Raw genomic sequence first — 21164 nt, 5'->3', positions numbered from 1 at the left:
CCCTCAGCACCCTCAGGTGCACTGCATCTGGCCCCATGGACTTGTACGTATCCAATCTTTCTAAACAGTCCCTAACCTGTTCTTTTATCACTATCAGCTGCTCACCTCCTCCCCAAACTGCGCTGCTAGGTGCAATAGTCTGTGAGCTGCCCTTGCCTGTGAAGATTAAGTTAAAAAAGGCATTGAGTACTTCAGCCTTTTCCTCATCATCTGCCACTAGGTTGTCTTCCACATTCAGTAAGGGACTCACACATTCCTTGACATTCCTCTTGTTGCTAACATACTTGTAGAAACTCTTTTTGTTACCCTTCATGTTCCTTGCTAGCTGCAACTCCAGTTGCTCTTTGGCCTTCCTGATTTCATCCCTAGATCCCCAAACAATACTCATACTTCTCCCTGTTTGTTTGTCCAACTTTGCACTTCTTGTAAACCTCCTTTTTGTGTTTTAGTGCACTGGAGAGTTCCTTGCTAAGCCAAGCTGGTCTTCTGCCACACATGTGATGATCATATACTTCACATAAACCATCACCTGCTTACAACAGCCCTCTGTTGCCCATACTGAACAGAGAGGGAGATCCCTAGCATACGAATGAATGAACACTGATCTGACACCAGCTCCAGAAAGACACAAAAGCCTATAGCAGAACACTTTAATTTCCCTGGACATTTTATTCCTGACCTCAGGGTAGCTGTTCTTAGGCAGCCAAACTTTGAAACCCAACTTGAATGAGAACTTGTGGAACAGGGAATTATCCATAGACTGGATTGTGCCAAGTATTGTTTAACTGGGGACTGTGGGTTCATATCCAATTACCTGGATTGGCTTTTGTGATGCTTTTGTTCCTATGGGTTTATTGCTTGCTTGTTTGCCTCTACCAAATCTTGCCACGCTCCCTCTCCCATCCCTCCCTCCCAGCGTTTTGTATTCAAATCACTCTCTCCATGTTATACACTGCTCTGTTCATATCCTTTCACAGAATCTGATGAAGTGAGCTTGGGCTCACGAAAGCATATCCTATATATGTGAATGATTTAGTAGTTAGTTTATAACAGAGGTGGGCAAAATATAGCCTGGAGGCCAGATCCAGCCCCTGGCGAGACTTTTTCTGGCCTGCAGTGAGTCCCTTGGTCCTGCCTGACCCAGGCACTGTATGGCCATGGCACGTCCTGCCACCCCTTGGGTAGGAAGTGGAGCTGGGGCAGTTCCACAGCTGTACTGACTTTCTAGACAGCCCAGGTGGTGGCAGTCCCTTCTGGCGGCTGCCACTGCCGGCCCCAGCCCCACGGTACTGATGGGGACCCACGTGCTCCGCTCCAACCCTGTGCGCCCTGCACCTGCTCTGGGCTCACCTGCCCAGGATCAGCAGCAGCAGCAGAGCAAGACAGAAGCTGCTGCTCAGCACAGGGGAAAAGCAGCCCCTCCTCCTCGCCGTTGCTTCCTGGTGTAGCTGCTCAAAGCCTGTGCTGAGCTTCCCTGCATCTATGCAGTGTCACCACAGCCTCTGGGCTGCCCTGTGGGGCAGCAGTGGCTCCACAGAGCAGACACAGGGCAGCCTGGTGCTGTGCGGGCTCTAGGAAGCTACACCAGGAAACACCGGCAGTGGTGATGGGGAAGGGCTGATTTCCCTCCCATGATGAGCAACAGCTTCTGTCTTGTGCTGCCACTGCTGAGCCTGGGCGGATGAACCTGGAGCAGGCGCTGGGTGTGCAGGATTGGGGCTGTGCAGCACAGGTCCCCATTGGTACCACAGGGCTGGGGACATGTCAACGGCAGCCGGAAGGAGCCGCCCCTGCCTGGGCTGCCTAGAAAGACAGTTCAACTGTGGAGCCACTCCAGCCCCGCTGCATACCCAGGCGGCAGCAGGACGTGCCATGGGCAGGCGGTGCGGAGTGGGTTAGGTCTGGCTGGGTGCATGCATTCCAGCTGATCTACTGCAACGGGGGTGAATCTGAAGCAGGAATGGGGTGCACTGGGGTTGCGCACTGTTGGCAGTGGCATGGCTCTGGGGTGTTGCAGGGCAGGGGCTGAACAGCTCAGGGGGGCATGGGTAGGGGGCTCCCATGCACACCCCAGCATACCTGCAAACTCCACAACCACACCTTCCCCCACACAGTCACACACCCCACAAACAACACACCCACCCACATCCTCCCCTATACACACACCTGCACGCCTCTGGAGGAAGCCTTGTGCGCTGCTATACTCACACACCCCACCACACACACATGTACCCACACACCCCCAAGCACACCCCACACCCCACCACACCCAACCACTCTCCCCCTCCACACACCTCCACAAACCCCACAAACCCCATACCCACACCCCCCCACAAACACACCTCCCCACAAACCCCTCATATCCACCCACCCACATCTACATACCCCCACAACCCACATACATCTACACACACAGACACACACACACGCAGACACACACACACACACACCTACAACCCTCCACAAACCCCATACCCACCCACCTTTACCCCTCCACCCCTCCACACCCCACCACAATATACAAGAGTAAGACTTAATTTTGAATTATTATGGAATCGCCTCTATATATACAAAAAAACCCACACATATCAGGACAAAAATATTTTTAAAAATAAAATTAAAATATGCTATTGTCAATGTTTGACTTTTAGTATATAGGTTTTTTTTTTTTCCATTTCCAAGATGGCAAAACCCCTTCCCAAAAGGAGTACTTCTGGGGGCAAGGTGAGAGACTTCCAGTGGCCAAGGTCAGGGGGTGGGACTTCCAGTCCCAAGGTGGTGACCAGGGGGCAAGGCACCTGTCAAGGGGCAGGGCTACCCTTGCAGCTCTCGACAGTTCACCAAAACTAGTTAAGCAGCTCTCAAGCCAAAATAATTGCCTGCCCTGGTCTATAAGGTGCAAATTTACCCTGCCTTGTTCCTGACTTCCGATTAACATAGCCAACTACTTCTCTTTATCCAGTTTGATATCCCTGGCACAGTTTTGAGCTTCACATACTGTAATCTCCTGTTTTTATTCTTTCAGGCTTCTGTCATATGTCACAGTCAAAAAGACAAAAATTGAAGATATGCTGAGAATTTTATGCTCCCTCCATGTGGCTAAATTGATGAATGATTCATTGAAGCTACTTACACAGCATCCAGCTTTGTTCCATTAAAAGCATGGGCTTGGACCCTAGTGAAGCCATTATTGTAGAGTTTGCTGCAAAAAAAGAAATTAAATTAGTCTGTAATAAACAGATTCTTGAATACCTATGTTTTATCTTTTCAAGGGCAACAGCATACTCCTGGATGGAGTAATTTTAATCTTCTGAACATATAGCATAATGTTTGGTCTAATGAATTCCCAGAAGCATTACCGACTACTGAATGCAGGGCAGTACTTGGAACATGTGCTAGCTTTTGCCTTCCCTCCAAAAGACAAAGTAGCTATGAAAGCTCTAAGGGAGAAGCAGCTGGGCTGCAGCACATAATTCACCCACCCTCGTGAGCCAGTGCAGCAAGTCTCCTGACATTTCCTTTTTGAACAAAGGAACAAAATTGTGCAAAGATAGAAGGATTAAGCTAGACTGAAAGATAGCTTGCTTAAAAAATAAGAAAAAGAAAAGAAAAGATCTGACTGAATTTGCAAAATCTTGATCAGTGCTCTGCTCCCCAGCTAGGAACAGTCCCAAAGCATTACAACACCCCCTTGCTTTCCTATCTCTAGGTGTTGTTCTCTGTGGCTCAGACTGGCTCTGTACCATATAAATTAATCATGTTATTCTCAAATGCAGTTCGCCCTGGACTGTCATTATTATTTTGCAAAGTAACTATATCCACAATAAGGACAAAGCCAACTGAGTTCTACCAACACTACCGCAAAGGGTGGTAGCACTTAGTTCTACCCGTGCTGCAACATTTTGGAAGTACTCATAACAATCTCTTCCCTCTGTGGTTCCTTCCTGTATAATTGTACATTTCCTAATGTTATTTCTGCCAAACTTCAGTCCGGTCATTTCTGCTATTACAATTATTATTGAAAGAGTTATTTTAGAGGAAGACAGCCATAACCCAAGTCACTGTCAGTAGCAAAGGAAATATGTAAACCAGGCTATGGATAATGCATGACCACAATGGCTCTCTTAAGAAAACTGCTATGGATGAGGAAGACAAGGTTATTTGGATGAATCTGATATCTTTTATTAGACCATCTTAAATAGTTGGAAATTGTTTTCTTAGCAAGCTTTCGGGTTTAATACCCTTTGTCAGGCTAAGGAAACATCTGCAGTGCTTTTTCTGGAACTGTTATTTCATAAGTTATAGTGATTAGCTAGGTAAGCACAGGCAATCTGACTGTCACATGACTTAAAAAGGAAAGACTTACAGTGTAAGGGATTCATTGCACAGCCCATGGAAAGCATTTGCAGGCACTGAAGTCAGAAAAGGATTATCTGCAATTTCACTGGAAAAGGAGACAAAAGACAACATCACCATAAAACAGCTGTACAGCAGAACAGACCTAGTTTACATTTTCTATTCTTCAGCAGTTCACTGGTAAACAGCACAATAAAATGCAAAATATGTAAGCAAGATATATGGGTACCTGAATAATTTTTTGGCCCTTGGAATGTAATCAAGTGCCTTCAGTGAGCCAGAAAGTATATGTACCCCTAATACTTCTACTGCTGATTGTTTTTATTAAATAGTTAGAACTTACATTGTTGGCAAAAGTGTGCCTACCCTGTGTGATTCTACTGGATAACAGCACAGCCATATACTTACTTTCATAAGCCAAGGCATTAGCAAATAGCTAAATAAAATAAATCATCATAATCTTAACAAATTTATTGCAAGCTAACTTAAAGCTGACATTCTATTCTTCTATAAATACGTTCATAACAAGAGATAAAACTCACAAACAGATTTTAGCCTTCTTGAGATATCTAAATTTCACATAGCGCAAAGGAAAAGATTAACTGTTAATCCTTAATTACAGAGTCCTAGCAAGTGAAAAGAACATATTTTGGGTCATCTAGTCCAAAGATTCAACTTGGCCAAATGGTTGTCCCGCAGTCCATCACCTTCCCAAATCCTTTGCACTGGTCATCTCCACAGCTTCTACACAGACCTGTCTCAGAGCTTCTATCACAGACCTAAGCACTATAATGCTAGAAAGATAACAGAGAATGAGGGAAGGGAAACAAATCCACTACATCTGAGTTTAAAGATAGGAGGAAATAGGTGGTGGCAGTTTCAGGAGGAATTAGAAAGCAAGCTGTTCCATTCATGCCCTCCCGTTCCTCATGTTGGGTTCTACCTAACAAATGATTCTGCCAACACTGTTCTTTTTAATTAGTAAGTGAGGTGTGACGCAATAAGGATATTTTTTCTGACCACACTGAGAGCTCCAAAAACTAAGAAACTCTAGCCCTTGGCCCCTTCTGGGGCAAGTTCAGTTTCATTACCCCTTATTTCATGTATACATGCTAACATTTATCTTTGCAATCACACTGATTCTAAACTTTTTCTACTGCTAATAATTTTGTCTCAAATATCATTTTGGGGTGATATATTCTGCTACTACTTCCACTCCCTAAAGTAATTTTAGCTATGTTTCTTTTCAGAAAGTTTGTGTAAATTAGTTCAGCTGCTTTTGAGTTATTTCAGCATGTATCTAAAACATTTTCCCTCTCTAGATTCATAGATTGTAGAGTCAGAAGGGACCACAATGGATCATCGTGTCCGACCCCCTGCCCCTGGCAGGAAAGAGGGCAGAGGTCAGATGACCCCAGCCAGGTGACTATCCAGTCTCCTCTTGAAGACCTCCAAGCTAGGTGATAGCACCACCTCTCTTGGAAGCCCATTCTAGATCCTGGCCACCCTTACTGTGAAAAATTTCTTCCTAATATCTAACCTAAATCCACTCTCAACTAGTTTACACCCGTTATTCCTAGTCACTCCCTTGGCTGCCTTAGTAAACAGCGCTTCCCCTATTCCCTGTTGACCTCCCCTAATAAATTTATAGGCGTCCACAAGATCTCCCCTCAGCCGTCTCTTGTGAAGGCTGAAGAGATTCAGCTCTCTCAACATCCCCCCATAGGGTCTATCATGAAGGCCTCTAGAGAGGTCTCTAGAGAGGTCTCAATCAGAAAATTTGCTTACCTGCTTTAAAATGGCTATGAAAAAATGTAAAAAAAAAAAGCTCATTTATAAGCCTTACCAAAATCTAAAATTCAAGGCAACTTTTTGGCGGAAACTTTTTTTGGAGGAAAAAAGATTTTCAGCCCTTTAAAGTTATGGACATTTAAAGCTATGAATGAGAAAAAATATGCACTAACATGTTCTGTTCTTTTTTTCAAGTGTTAGTAAAGTAAAATAATCTAGAAAGTCATTAAGCAAAAGTGGCATCTTTTTACTAAACACATTCCATCCTCCTAATTTTGTCTTTACTTGAGAATAAATTGCATTGAATATCAGTTGTGTCTTCTATGATAACTTTTATACTGAGTTAGCTAATTGGGTCAACTCTCTAGAAAAGACAGATTCTTGGGTGTATTCTTCCTGAATCTGCCTATTAACTAAGTAAGTACTTGCTGTATTTTAAACTCCGGTTAAGCTTTCAAGACTGGTATAGACACAGGAAGAGGAGATGGATGCAAGCATATCCTTTTCATCATCTACAAAACTGATAAACTTCAAATGCAGATTATTTTCTTCATACTTGGGAAACCAAAAGGATATCCCTAATTAAGTATGCAGGCCCATTACATAGATAAACTTATTTTTATGTTAAAAAAAGGCAAATTTTAACTGAAACCACTGGCAAAGAACAAACTGAAAACATATTATGTCACTTTTAAAGACACCTTTCAGCATAGATCTGCACTTTCAATTACAGTATCTCAGAAAGTTTTGTTTACCTAACAGCACTTCATTTTAGCGACTTGACTAATCCCTCAGGAGTATTAAAAGGTCTGTAAAGAACAGCTGGTATCCTTAGCAGTTGAGGACTGCTGCTACCAGCGGGCATGAAACCAAATTCCTCAACAAGAAATTTACAAGCTCAACTACCATTCCTAGTTTTTCAGGTTTGCTTCTTGCACTCCTTTCTTCTATTTTCCCCCTTAAATTAAAACAAAAATTGTGCAGAGCAACCTGTTTGGATAAAATAAGCCTTCCCCTACATAAAAATCTTCACTGAGACTCTGAGCTAAGCCTAAACTGGATTTTTTCTTTAAAAAAAAAAGGATTGAAGGTGTTAACATTTCCCCTCCATGTTTTCCATAATTCTCTTGTCTTTTTCTTTTTTAGGGATCTGGAAGCAGATAAGCAGAGATAGCCAGCTAAGAGAGAGACTCTTGCCAGATTTCCAAGAGACTTCACTTTGCCAGCTACTTGATACCTCCCTCTAAAAGGGAGATGATCCACTGTGGGATTGTTTGGTATGTAAGTGTAGTGCTGTTCTAACCAACTCTTCAGCGCAGATACTTACAGTAAAAAGTTCACATCGGATGAATAGATTTTGGTGAGGTCAGGAAATACTCTGAGTCCAGTGTTGAAAATCCCACTAACACAGGGGATCAAAAAGAAAAAAAAAATAAGAGAGAAAAATCAACTTTAGCTACGCAATAAACATGGAATGGACAGAGCTTTCAGCAGAGCAGGGTGGCTCTTTCAAGCTCTCCACTGTTAAATGGAAACACTCAGCACACGTAGAAACAAGTTATCTGTGGTATCTTGAGGCTTTTGAAGTAGAATCAAGCCTTTATTACACACAGAAGGGTATATACATCTATTTACAGTAAAAAGGTAACAGTTTTTACTCTTGCCCCTGCAAGGGTCTTGTGGCTGGCCTGTTCCTGTTTTACTATCTGGTAGTTCCTGCTGGCCTCCTGGAATACCACACTTCCTGGATACTGTGTGTCCAGAGGGACTTCATCTATATTGCATCTTCCTTTTTTATTAAATCCTAACTAGACTAATAACATTAAGAAAACAGCAATTACAAATTCAAACTAACATGTCTCAATCCATCTCTTTGGCTGTTTCAGAAATCTTCTATATCATAGGCCTTTTTTATCTATGTCCTTGTTTGTCTTTGAAAGGCCACTCTCTGGGTCAGGTTCTGGGTCAACTTATAAACTGATTTCAACTGGTGTCGCTGGGTGCCTATATACATAGACTCAAGTAATCAAGTCTGCTTTGCGCACAAGCGTTGCCACAGCACGACATGTATAAGTTCTGGTGGGTTTAAAAATGGCCTCTTGGGCACTTTAACTAAAGCTCATCAAATGAGCTTTAGTTAAAGCAGCCTGTGGCCGTTTTTAAACACATGGGGGCTTAATACATGTGACGTTGCAGCATTTTAATAAGAGCAGCTGTTCGGGAAGTGCTTTAATTAAAACATCCCTCCTTCCCCGAGCACGTTTATAGGCACCCACTGTTTTTATTTCACTCATATCATCCTCATTGTCAGGAATATTGAACAGATGTTTGTAATTCCTTCTTAAGATCTGGCCTTCATCTGTTATCACAGAATATGATTGAGGTTACTGCTCTTTGATTACTTTAGCTTTAATTGGAAAGTGTCCATCTTGCCAAATTTGCACTGAATCATTATTTTTTTAACTGTGAAAGTGGTCTTGCCCCTTTGTTGTAATTCTGCATCTGATTTTACTTTCCCAGTCTTTTCTGTAGTGTCACAGACTCATTTGTCACCCTTCGTTTTTGCCCCATCTCTGGTACTTGAGTTTTTCTATGCCTGTTGTAGAGAAGTTATGCTGGTGACTTTCCACATTGAAGTGATGTAGCTCTGCAATTTTAAGTATGAATCTTCTCCTTCCTCCTTTGCTTTTTTAAATATGTTCTTCACCTGCATAGTCAAGCGTATTTATACTTGACTTATATTTATATAAGCATACTCTCTTCCCTGCAACGATCTTGCTTGGCCTCTTCAAATTATATACATCATTTGCCTTTCTTTAAAAAATTCCTGTTCAGCTAACCCACAAGTTCCTCATTCCTGTATCCTGGAATGCCACACTTCCTGGACACTCCACATGTCCAGAAGGACTTACTTTATGTCACTTTATCCAAACATGGGGCTGGGAGAACACTATACAAATCAGCATGGGATTTTAGGGATATAAACTGCAGAGATTTTCTCTTGAGGCAAAGCACCCAAACTTGCTTCCACCAAAGTCAACAGAAGTTTTGCATGATTCAGCTTCAACACTGTGGAATAACTGGATCAGAAAAGCAAGGAGAATTTAAATGAATTAGAGTCCACAAGAGGTGGTGAACTTTGAGCAGTATGAGAGAGTTACACAGGTTTGCAGAGGAAGATATCCTGTGAGTTGAGATAGGAAGAAAAGGTAGGGGAGAAAAGGTTCTTAAAGCAGAGAGTAGGCTCTTCCAAGCCTTTGGGATAATGTGACAGAGAACAGACACATAGAAGGGACAGAGAGTGACTGTATATGTTCTGGAATTAAGAGGATGGGCCATGTTTGGAATATACAGAAAGGAGAAAGAGGTGGAGAGATGTGTTCTGGGAGAACAGAGTGCCCAGTTCTCTGAGATGAACTGCTACGATGGACTGATACAAGGATGTGGAGAAGGAAGGAGAAAAACAGCTTTTCTTTGTATTTTGGTTTTGGTGGAGGGAACCTCCAGGAAAAGGTACTGGAGTCTGGCTGGCAGGAGCCCTTTAACACTGTCCCCAACATGTCTCTATGCTCAAGTTTGCAAGGGGATTTATTGTAGAGGCATTCCAGTGTAGAGGCTCTTTGACAGACCAGGGTCCCCCTCATGGAGATCCACCACTGTTAAGGCATTCATATGCCACAGTGAATCAGGTACTAAGCTCTGCGTTCCAAAGACACAGGGCACGCTGATGTGAAAACTAAAGTCTGAGAGAGTCCTTGAGAGAGCAAATCTGGCAAAGAGAGCCTGACATACAGAGACTGAACTCTTCTGTTTATTTTCATACGATTTAATGTGTCTACTTTAAGCTAAACACCAATGTATTTTGCAGTGTTTGGAGCCAGTTTCCATGAAACAATTTATTTTTTAAATTTTGGGCTGGTTTGGGATATTTTACCACCTTGTATCCGACAGCTCTCAAACATGTTCATTATTTAAGATAATTTGAAGTACAGGCCCTTATCCTTACCCTGTCAAAGTACTGAATGGTTTCAAACCTTCCCAACTAAAGTAACTGTCATTTGTGTAGCCCTAGGTGACATCCCTAATAAGCAATTAATCTCGTTATATCTTCTCTTATCTTTCTCACTCACGTCCTCAGAGTATGAGCTGTTCAGGGCTCTCTATATGTTTGGAGCCCAACTGGACTATTAAGGGGACTTCTGTATTACAAATATTAAAACAAATGGTTTTACTATCCAAAATAGCCAAAGGAAAATATTGTTAAATCATACAAACTTCTTTCATCTGTTGAAGGAAAAATATATCCTCTGTTGCTTCTATTTCTTGAACCATGTAAATGGCTCCAGGCAATAAAATAAAATTCTATACAGCTAAATGCAAAGTGCTACACTTATGGAGGAGAAATCAGCTACACAAATGCACAATGCAGTACAGCAGAAAAGAATCTGTGTTTTATAGTGAATCACAGACTGAATAGAAGTCAACAATGGGATGCTGTTGCAAAAGAGGCAAATAACATTTTGGAATGTATGTCCAGCTGGGCTGTAAGACATAAGTAGTACTTACTCTACAGTGCACAGTGCTGGTGAAACTTCAGCTGAACTACCTCTCCAGTTTTGGATAGTGTGCTTTAAGCAAGATGTAGACAAATTAGATAGAATCCAAAAGAAAGCAACAAGAATAAGAGGCTTTAAAAAAACAATAAACCCAATTTCTTCAATCTTTTGCCATAGCACTACTTAACCTAGAAAAGGGTAGATTGAGTGGGGGACACAAAAATAGTTTTCCATATGGCAGAAAAAGAATAAGGTATAAAAACAGTGAACAATTGTTCTTCATGATCACCTGAGGGGCAGGGACAAGAAGAAATAAGATGATTTTGCAGCTGAGCAGTTTTAAGTTGAATCTGAGGGAAGCTCTGCTAACTATTAGGATCGTGAAACACTGGAATATGTTATCTAAATCTCTTTCACTGGAGATTTTTAAGAACAGATTAAATGAACATCTGTCTAGGATGCTATACTTCATTATACCTCAGAGCAGGGGGTTGGACTACATGATTTCTTGAAGTAGCTTTCTGCTTTATATTTCTAAGTAGAGACACAATATTCTACTATTCATTATTGCTAAAATTGTTTAAAATATTACTTTGAAAGGACAGAATCCAGATGTCTAACTCTCCCTCAGTTTTGCAGAAATAGTTATTTTCTCTTACTATTGGTCTCCTTCAGAGTGAAAGCATTACTCTAAAAGTGACTTGCAATAGAAATAAAATTGTGCTTGTGTCCAAGTTTATTGTTCCCTAACATATAAAACAAACCTGGAAATTCATTTTCTCCTCTTTCCTGTATTCCAATCCTCCACTCAGAATTATAAGGTCTGTTTTCTTCTTTTCTTTTCCTCATTAAAATCTTAAATTCTGGTTACCCTCATGTCTTAGAAGATACCATGGATAAAGGAAGACTTCTAAAGACCCATTTTTGTAATGGAACTTACAAGAAACTGAGTCTAATGATGAAACGGTCTGAGGCCATTCTTAAAAACTGTACATAAATTAATATACTTAATGGATAAAATATTGTATTATATTGTATTTTTCTCCCTAATTTTTCCAGTAGATTTATTAAGAGCCCATTTTAATCATGTGCATAATACCTCCCATAGAATTTCATCTGGTAATACCTGCGTGAAGTTTAATAATTTGTGAGATTAGATTTAACATCTTTGAAACTTCTAAAAGTATACAACAGACAAGAAAAGCAAATGCAATAGAAGAAAAATAAAAATTTTAAAAAGGGCATACTAACTTTTGTAAATCTCCTTCATGGCACCTTTTAAACTCTTCTACAAATGCTCCCCTCCCACAATTTAATTGACTAGAAGTCTATAGGAGGTCCTGAATATTAAGTACAGACATTTACCCCTTTTAGCAAGAGCAGGTCAAGCTTATTGATGTAATTACTGTAGTGAAAAACAAACATAGGAAATGAACAACTTTATGAAATTGTGTGCCAGAGATCACCCTCTTATATGAGGGCTTGGACTTCTGGGGTGAAGGGACTCATAGTCCTAGCCTAATTCTAGCCTGACCCACCCCCACTGCTCCAAAGGTGGGTCCTGAGAAGCTGGAATATCCAGGCTAAAACAGATTGTTTCCCTTGTCTTGCCTAGCCCTAGTTTAGCTAGTTATCTAGTATTAAAATAATATGGGGGAGGGGAAATTCCATCCGGTTCTGAAAGGGGGAAAACCCCCACCACATTGTAGTAGTGCACCATCAAGATAGATAATAATCTGTAGGCATTAAGTGTCAAATACTTACAGGTATTTTAACAGTGGGAGGTTCTTAAAGGCATCTGGATCTATGTAACTTAGGTTTCTAACATTTCGAATTTCACTGTTAAAGAAATGGAAACAAATTAGCACACTGGCCATTAATAATTTTTGTTCTTTTTGCTACATTTAACATTTAAAACAGCTGAACATTAATGTAAACTTTCAGAGAAACTAAGCCTGCACTGAGCTTTTGCACTGGCCTCCATCCCAGTAACATAACAAACTGACATCACTCAGTGGAGGTGAGCATGCTTTCTGCGCACTCCTCTATTCCAGCATTACCATCTGGATAGATCTGATGTTGGACACTGAAAAAAGTTTAAGTAATGAAGAGGAAACAAAGAGCTTTGGCTTATGTGTCCTCATACAATATCAATTTCTCTTTCTAAAATCAAAACTATGGCATGAGTTTAAGGTTGCTTGCAAATAACATTCAGAATCAAAGGCAATGTGGGAGGAGGTCTGTCTCAGAGGACTGGATAATAATTTTTAGTTCTGAAGAAGTTTAGCTCTAAAGAAAAAAAGAGGAAAATCAAGATTAAAAATGTAGTTTTATTTTATGAGAGGCCACTGCAGGGGACTGTGAGTGCCACAGACATAGTTAATGCTGGTAGTTAAATTCACACCTTCTCCTTTACAGGTAATAAGTACAATGATATAAGTTAATATATACAAAATTTGAAACATCTAGGAACTAATAAATATTTCATAGATTTCATAGACATTAGGGCTGGAAGGGACCTCGGAAGATCATCAAGTCCAGCCTCCTGCCCAAAGGGCAGGAAGTCAGCTGGGGTCATAGGATCCTAGCAAGATAAGCATCCAGTTTGCTCTTGAAGGTGTTCAATGTAGGTGCTTGAACCACCTCCAGTGGCAGGTTGTTCCAGACCTTGGGGGCTCAGACAGTAAAGAAATTCTTCCTTATGTCCAGCAAATATGCAGGAGGGGGCACCTCAAGTGGGGCCAGATTAGAATCATGGAAATAGGAGTCCTAGTCTTGGTTCTGGCAGTAACATCCTGAAACTTCCTACAAAATGAATAACCCCCCATCCCTCAGTTTACTTACAGGAAAAAGGGGATAAATACTACTGCCAAGAACAAATTAGCACGTATGGGCACTGACAGATGTGAAAAACAAACAAACAGTGCTTTATCAGAAGAGAAAACACACTAGTTTGACCCAGCTCCTCAGCATCTGTATAGATCTGGTGGTTAAGAGGGGCTTTTTGTCACTTTTATTTAATAGCTGATTCAATCAGTTATTAGATAAAATCAGTTATTAGATAAAAGTGCCAAAAAGCCCTGGTGAAGCACCCCATGTATACAGATGTTGGGTGAGCCAGGTCAAACTAACCTGATGCCTCTTTTGGGCATGTGCTGTGCTCAGCATGGGAGCATTCCAAGCTGAAAGTAAAGTGCTGTTTTTTTTCATGTCCATAAGCAGTCTATATGTTTACATATTCAAAGCACTTTAAAACACTCAGCCTCACAGGACCCTCTGCACTTACTATCTATGTTGCAAAGATGATGCAAGGTTTAGTTAGGTCAAATCAGGGCTGTTGGAGATCATGTGGTCCAAGACTATCCCTAAACTCAAAGTTCACTGATTCACTAGCCTAGTTATTTTAATACTGTAAGACTTTGGACAATGCCTAGAATGAAACTGGGTTAAAAGAAAATAATGATATTGTGATGCATTATATGAAGCAATAGTACTACTATTCCCTGACACTACACACCAAAATGGTTCTTGGATACTCTCTCAATTTATCCCTACTTCTTTCAGTCAAGGGCATATTTTTCCTGTTGCTTATAATTTACAATAAGAATTCTTAGGTCTTGTTCAATATTAATCCTCCATCTTGTTTAGCCAACAAGCAATCCCCTGTGCAGTTACTCCATATGTCATAATGATTATGTAAAGAATGTTCACGTAGAAATGTTTCTCCAAGGAATGCTTACCTGGTTTGTCTTCCATCACTCTAGCTACATGCGCCACCCACTACAGCAGTTGGAATTTCACTGTTCTTAGTATACCTGTTTTTTCAGAGACTCCTTCAATTCCCTATTAGATTTTATTCAACAGAAGTTCTCTCAGAATAAAGTAACAGACATTTCTGCTTCTACCCATGCCTTTAATTTCCTTTCTTATCATGTTGTTATTGGTAATTAATATTCCCAGTTATTTAAACTATCTTGCTGACATTTACAATTATTAACTGCAAGGTATTCTTGGTAACACACAGGATATGTCTACATGTGCACATTTACTAAGCAGTAACTGAAATTACTGCATAGTATGGGTGCTTATCTACATGTGCACGCTCATACTGCACAGTAAATATAGTGACTTACACCGACTTAAGTGTAAATTTGATACCTGCATCATGCAGGTATCAAATTTATGCCTGATTAGTTACTGCTCAGTAATGCACGTGTAGACACCTTAGTGTGCAATAACACTATGTGTGGGGACTTTAGTCCCAAGTCAGTTCACACACAGCATTAATGCGCTTTAATGCCTGGACGTGTAGACACCAGTCTATTTCCACTTACTGCGTAGTGCATAACTGTACGGTAAATTTAAGCCAGCGTAACTGCATGTGTAGATAGCCCACAATGTATCTGGTTTTTGTTTTAATTGATTTTAAGTCTTGTTTTTCTTGTTTTCACCATGTCTCCAGTCATCTCATGTACCATATCTTCTGTCTCTCCAATGGAAACCAGATCAACATACTCCAAAAGTCAGTTCAGTCTGAGCCATGCTGAGAATTTTGCAATGATCGTATCAGGTGTTCCCTTGACACACTGAAGAATGATGAGGATAAGGCATCTCCATTCTCTAAACCTATGCCAATGTCAAATAGGGGCAGAGATTTCACTTCTTACTCATACTCTGTTTCTTGAGCCAGAGACACACAGCTATACCATCCTATAATCATATCAGTGTTTTCAAGTTCCTTCCTTGTGTCCTAGGGCAGGTGTAAACAAAACAGGGGCCCTAAATTGTACTGGTGTCATACACACACCCCGCTGACTTACCTGCCTCTCTGGTGGGGAAGGGAGGGTGAGCTGCTGTGGGGGGGAGGGATGCTGGTGCTTCCCTCCATGGCAGCAGCGGCGCCCCCCCACGTGGCACCCGCCCCCAGGCACCTGCCTTGGGTGGTCCCGGGGGTCACAGCAGCTGTGGAGAAAAGCACCAGGCCCCCATGCAGCTCAGGCAGGCAGGCAGGCTCCAGGTGGGGGGGAGGGAAAAGATCAGGCTCGATGCTTTTCTTTCCTGGGCTGCTGCCAGGCTGCCTGCATGGGCTTCTTGCAGAGCCACAGAGCTGCACAGAGCCCGGTGCTTTGCTCCGCGGCTGTAGGGGCAGCAAACTAAAACTCCTCAAAGGAGTTTTAGTTTGCTGCACCCCAAGTCATTCAAGATGCACTACACTGCTGAATTTCCTACAGCAGCTGGAATTCATGCGCAATATGTTGCCAAGGCACAATTAAAGCGGTGCAAAAGCATTTAGCCTGCTTTAAAGTGTTGTGCACACACGCTCCTCATTTCATCTTGGCCTTAGAAGCCAAGTCATGATAGGCTATCATAACTTTTCTTAAAATCTAAAACTTGTACATGTTCTGATTATATTTCAATCCTTTCTCTAATGGCTGACAAATTGGAAGTATATGATCCATAGTAGAGCCTAGTTTTCCAGAACCCACTCTGACAGTGTCCTACTATTTTATCTGTGTAAGAAGTAAGTATAGATAAATGTATCACAGATAGATTTTTATATAATGTAACAAGGAGAAAGTCACTGCAGTAATGCTAACATTGCTTTTGGTCTCCCCTTTTTTTTTCAAAATTCGGTATATGACAGGGGTCAGCAACCCCTGGCATGCAAGCCAGAGCATGGCATGTGAGGCCATTTTACTTGGCATGCCACAGCTGGCCTAGGCTTGGGGCAGCTGCCACCAGCCACAGAGCCCAGACTACTGGTAGCAGGGGGTTGGGAGGCTGCAAGCCCTGCTGCCAGCACCCTGGGCTCCATGGCTGGCAGCAGCTGAGAACCCAGGTCGGCTGCAGCCAGGAAATTGCAAGCAGCTTCACCAGGCTCTGGAGCCCTGGCACTGGCTCCATGGTGGCAGTGGGTACATGCTCACCTCTAGCCACACAGTGGGGAGGGGTCCAGGGCAGCCCAACCCCAGTCCCACCCCTGCTGTCTGCCTGGAGGCGCATGTGCATCCACACTGCCGTGAAACCTGGACAAGGGCTCTGGAGCCTGGTGCAGCTATTTGCGGTTTGCCAGTCGCCTGCTCCAGCTTCCCAGCAACAAGGATCAGGCCCCTCACAGTTCCCTCGTTGCCAGTGGCTCTTCAGGTCGAGGCATTGCTCAGGGTTTGGGTGTTTATGTCACTCCAGCCAACAATGCTGCCAACCCCTGGTACATGATCATTTTCTATTCCTTTGGACTTCTTTTTTCAAACCTTAAAACCCAACAAAATTTGTTCATGTAAATCTTTAGGCTTGAAAAATGCAGTTTTGGGACTCGTCTTTTGGTAATTCTGTAGGGTCTCCATACTGCTACTGCTACTATAATGTAGGATAAAAGAAAAACCATTCAGATGAAGGAGGCAAACAGCTGCATGAACAAGTATGGCATAGTAAACTGGAATACAGTGGAAAAAAGGAGATGCTGGGGTAAGGAGTATGCAATGCAGTGATCAAGAGCCTCTGAATCAGGGGAATCATGCAACAAGTAGTTCCCCATATGCTTTATTAGTTTTTTGGTTCTCAGATACTTGCTGAATTTGCTTGTGCATATATTTAAGAAAATTCTCAGTTCCCCTTCTTACTACCTACTCATATCTATGTGGAGATGTATATCCCCTAGGTGGACTGCATCTCTTCAAGATACACTGAAACAAATTCATATCCGATATTAATCCATTGACTTTAAGAGGCTTCTATCATGAATGATTTGCTCCATTGTCTTTTCTGCTGTTTACACTTACATTTCTTAAATAGTCTCCATTTACCTCTAGTCTACTGCCCACATTCATGTTACAGGGGAGTGTCAAACATATAGCCTATGGGTCAGATCTGGTGTATCTGGCCTATTGGGCTATGGGAAGTTGGGGGCAAAGCTAGGGGGCATGGCCTGACACTGAATATATAGCCCCGGGGTCACAATGTACATGGTTGTAGCCAGCAGGGGGGCAAGCAAGGGCTATGCTCAACCTGTGGCTGCCAGACCCCTGCCAGCACCCAGACTTCCACTACTGCCCCAGATGTCCACTTCCAGACTTTCACTGCTACCACCAGACCTGCTTCAGCTGCTGCTGGCCCTGTGGACCCAACCTGGGAGGAAACCCATGGTCCAGATTCAGCCTGGGGCCCAGGATGAGTTTTACACCCCTGAATTACAGAGTTTCAATCAAAACCTCTCAGGATTTTATATTTTCTCAAAGTCAACATTCCTGTGTTGGAGACAGCATGCAGGTAGGGAAGATTTAGGACAGCTCTTAGCTGCCCCTGCACAAAGGCAACACCTGTCTGCAGCAATATAGAGTAACAAGGGTGCAATAGAATATAACATGATCCATACAAAGGTTAACAAGCAAATGTTGTAAATTGTGCATTCATGGAAAAGTGAACTGAAAAAGGGTCTGTAAACAGGTGTAGGTCAAGAGTGGGGCCTGATTAGTTTGAGACAGTTGCAGCCCACAGTGGAATTGTGGAGAATGTAATAGACTGCAATACAGAGGAGCCAGGGCAGAACTGGAGGAGGGGAGCCAGAGCATCTCTCAGGAGGACCGAGCCTCCGTGTCTGCCGGTGGTGACTCCTGTGGTGTGCACTGCTTCTTTTCATGCCTTTTTTTATTGCTACCAGGATTTCCCCCCTGAGGATCTGCCTCTGATATTACATGTTCAAGAACAGCTTTCTAGCTCAGTGTGGCCAGTTCAAGGCCTGCACTATTTTCTAGTTGAGTATTTACTAGCACTGGTTAAATATAGTTTTTCTGACTAGAATGGAGAATGGTTTTGAGAACAGTATTGTATAATGTTAAATATAGATGCAAACAGTACCAAACTGGACAAAGTTATACTAGTAATTAAGAACTCTTACATATATGATTCACAGGGCCTGAACTATTTCAAATTAGTATTATATATACACACACATAAAAGTATGTGTGTGTATACACACACACACACATATATCAGAGTTAAACATATCTCATACATACACAATCAGCTCTTTTACCTGTACTGCAGCTCAAGTACATATACTGCACATCCAATTCTCATTTGATTTAAATGGAAGCACCACAGAGAATAAATATGCAGAATGTGTTTTTGAGATGAACAGCACTGAAGTGTAAGAGAAATTTCATCCTACATGGGAAATCTTTTGTCAGTCCATAAGTAAGGCAGTGATTCTCAACCAGGGTGCCATGAGATACTTTGAAGGGAGCCACGAGGTATAAGGAGATAAGCTAGGTGTGAGGAGATAAGCAGATAAGCACAGACTGCCTGCCTGGCCATTCCCCTGTTCCACTGCCCAGCACCTCTGCAAGGAAGTAAGCACCATAATAAATAATTTAGTTAATGAAACCAGTGTGTCAACTCAATTGACAGAAGTTAGTGAGGTGTGCCTTTACTCTAAAAGAGTAGAGAACCACTGGAGTGTGGACTTTAATGTAGCATCATTAAAGGCTCCATTGTGAATGCAAAACACATGCAAAGAATATGCACCTCCTAACTGATATCTCCACTGGCAGTCCTGGGGGTGCTCTCTGCTCCACAGCTCATAGGGTCATTGGGAAAATACAGAGTGGAAAGGCTAGGGAAAGCAGATCAGACATTACATAGATACATGGGCCAAACATTTAGGATAGGGAAAGACATTAAACATAAACTTGTTTAAGTGATCAGAAACTGGTTTAAACCTGTAACAGAACAGATGTTCAAGGCACATAAACCAGTTTGAAAATGGCTGAAACCAGTTTGAGATACGCCTGGTTGAATGTAGTATCAGACTTAACTGATTTAGGTCAAACCAGTTTATGCAATGTCTGTCCCAGACCCCTTGCTGGTTTAAGAAAAAACAGACTCCCCCAGTATCCCAGCATGCTTTCTGCTCTACAGCAGGGCTGGCCCCTCCCCTCTGCTCCCTGGCCAGAGTTCCAGCAGAGACTTGCAGGCACAAAGCATCTGCCTGGCTTCTCCTTGCTAAGCAGGGATTATTCCCTCCACTCCTCTGCCTTATGCAGACACCTCAGCATTAGCTAGCATACCACATGCTGGTTACAGCCCATGCTGTGGGAGATGACAAAGGCAGACAGGCTTTTTGGAGCTAATCAACAGGTAGCTTAATCTCCTTGGAAAAGCTGTTTAAGAAGAGCTTGAACTAATGGAGAGACACTTGGTTTTCTTAATGGTTTAATAAACACTGAGTTAGGGGTGATAAACATTCTCTGCTGGGCTGCTCAGGAAGGGGGAGGGGGAAACATCAGAGTGTCCTGCCAGGGCCTGGCCATGACCTCTCAGCTCAGCCCTGTCGAAGGGAAGGGACGGCTGCTCTAGTGCCCCCCCGGCTTCTAGCCTGAGCCACTTCAGGCATGTGCCTGATTTTTTTTCAGTCCAGAGGGGATGTCTGTACAGTTACAAACTGGTTCAGCCTAGCCAGGTTAGACTAACCTGAAAAGATTGAATTAATTCAGGCTCAGGCTTTTTGAATGTCTGTCCCTAGCCTTAGTCCCCCTGGTGGTTACTACAGGGTTGAAATGGTTCTGCTTCTATTCCCTTTACTTGTGGAACCTCTTCAAATCTCAGCTGACAGGCTGAGATTTGTGTGCATAAATGGGTCATGTATAGGTTATTAATAACTATACTGCTAAAATTAGTGTTTCCCATTCAAATATTCTCTGTGCCCTCTAACAGTACCGTTTTTGTGAGAAACTTTTCCATTCTTTTAAACACTGTCACTCTCCTTCCTTCCTCTTCTTATTACTTTTGTTAACTATGTAGCATAGCCATTGGTGGGATTCATTTTTTAAACATTAGATGAATATACCGTATGTGAAACGCATATCCAAGATGCTAGGAAAATCATCCTTAGGTGCTAGCAGCCAGATCCATTGACTAATGTATTTTCTAGTATTGCCTACAGTTAAAATATTCAACCCCAGAGCTTCTTGGCTACATGTGTTCTTGTTGTGGACCAAAAATACTTTAGAAATGAAGGGTAGCCACAGATGCACAGTCCTCAGTTTGGAAAATGATTATGAGTTAAGTGCCCCACGGGTCCAATTTTTGGCCTGTTGCTATTCATAACATTTTGTATAAATCATTTGGATGAGGGTATTGAAAACAAGACAGCCAAGGTTACTAATGATTCTAAAATCTGAGGCAAAGGATAATGCGGGAAAAGTCAGCTGGATTTTGATCAGTTAGGTAATTAGGCTAAAGGAGGGCAAATGCAACTCAACAAAGACAAGTGAAAAATCAGTTAGTCTGGGAACAAAATATCTAAATTGTCGGATAGGGCAGATTCTGAAAACAATGATCAAGAGAAAGGCTGGGAGAGCTTTGGGGAGAAAATCAGAGCATACAATGCATGAAATAAGGGAAGAAGTATAGAAATACTGAGGCTATGGTGATTCAGTGCAAGGCAGCCTTGTGCAAAAATAG

At 42.1% G+C, this 21164-nt stretch overlaps 1 protein-coding gene across 1 annotated transcript in view; it reads right to left on the bottom strand.

The window, feature by feature from the left end:
• The window catches only part of TSHR (thyroid stimulating hormone receptor), a 208459-nt gene that overhangs the window by 49312 nt on the left and 137983 nt on the right, over nucleotides 1–21164 (bottom strand). The window contains exons 4-7 of the mRNA XM_006260866.3: nucleotides 12468–12542; nucleotides 7475–7549; nucleotides 4367–4444; nucleotides 3134–3202 (exon numbers count right to left, since the gene is read on the bottom strand). Coding sequence (XP_006260928.1) covers nucleotides 3134–3202; nucleotides 4367–4444; nucleotides 7475–7549; nucleotides 12468–12542 — 297 coding nt within the window. The remainder of the gene's footprint in view (nucleotides 1–3133; nucleotides 3203–4366; nucleotides 4445–7474; nucleotides 7550–12467; nucleotides 12543–21164) is intronic.

This window comes from Alligator mississippiensis, chromosome 2 (assembly GCF_030867095.1).
Source record: "Alligator mississippiensis isolate rAllMis1 chromosome 2, rAllMis1, whole genome shotgun sequence".
Taxonomy (NCBI): Eukaryota; Metazoa; Chordata; order Crocodylia; family Alligatoridae; genus Alligator; species Alligator mississippiensis.
Note: the sequence above shows the minus strand (reverse complement) of the source record. Positions and strands in the feature narration are given on the sequence as shown.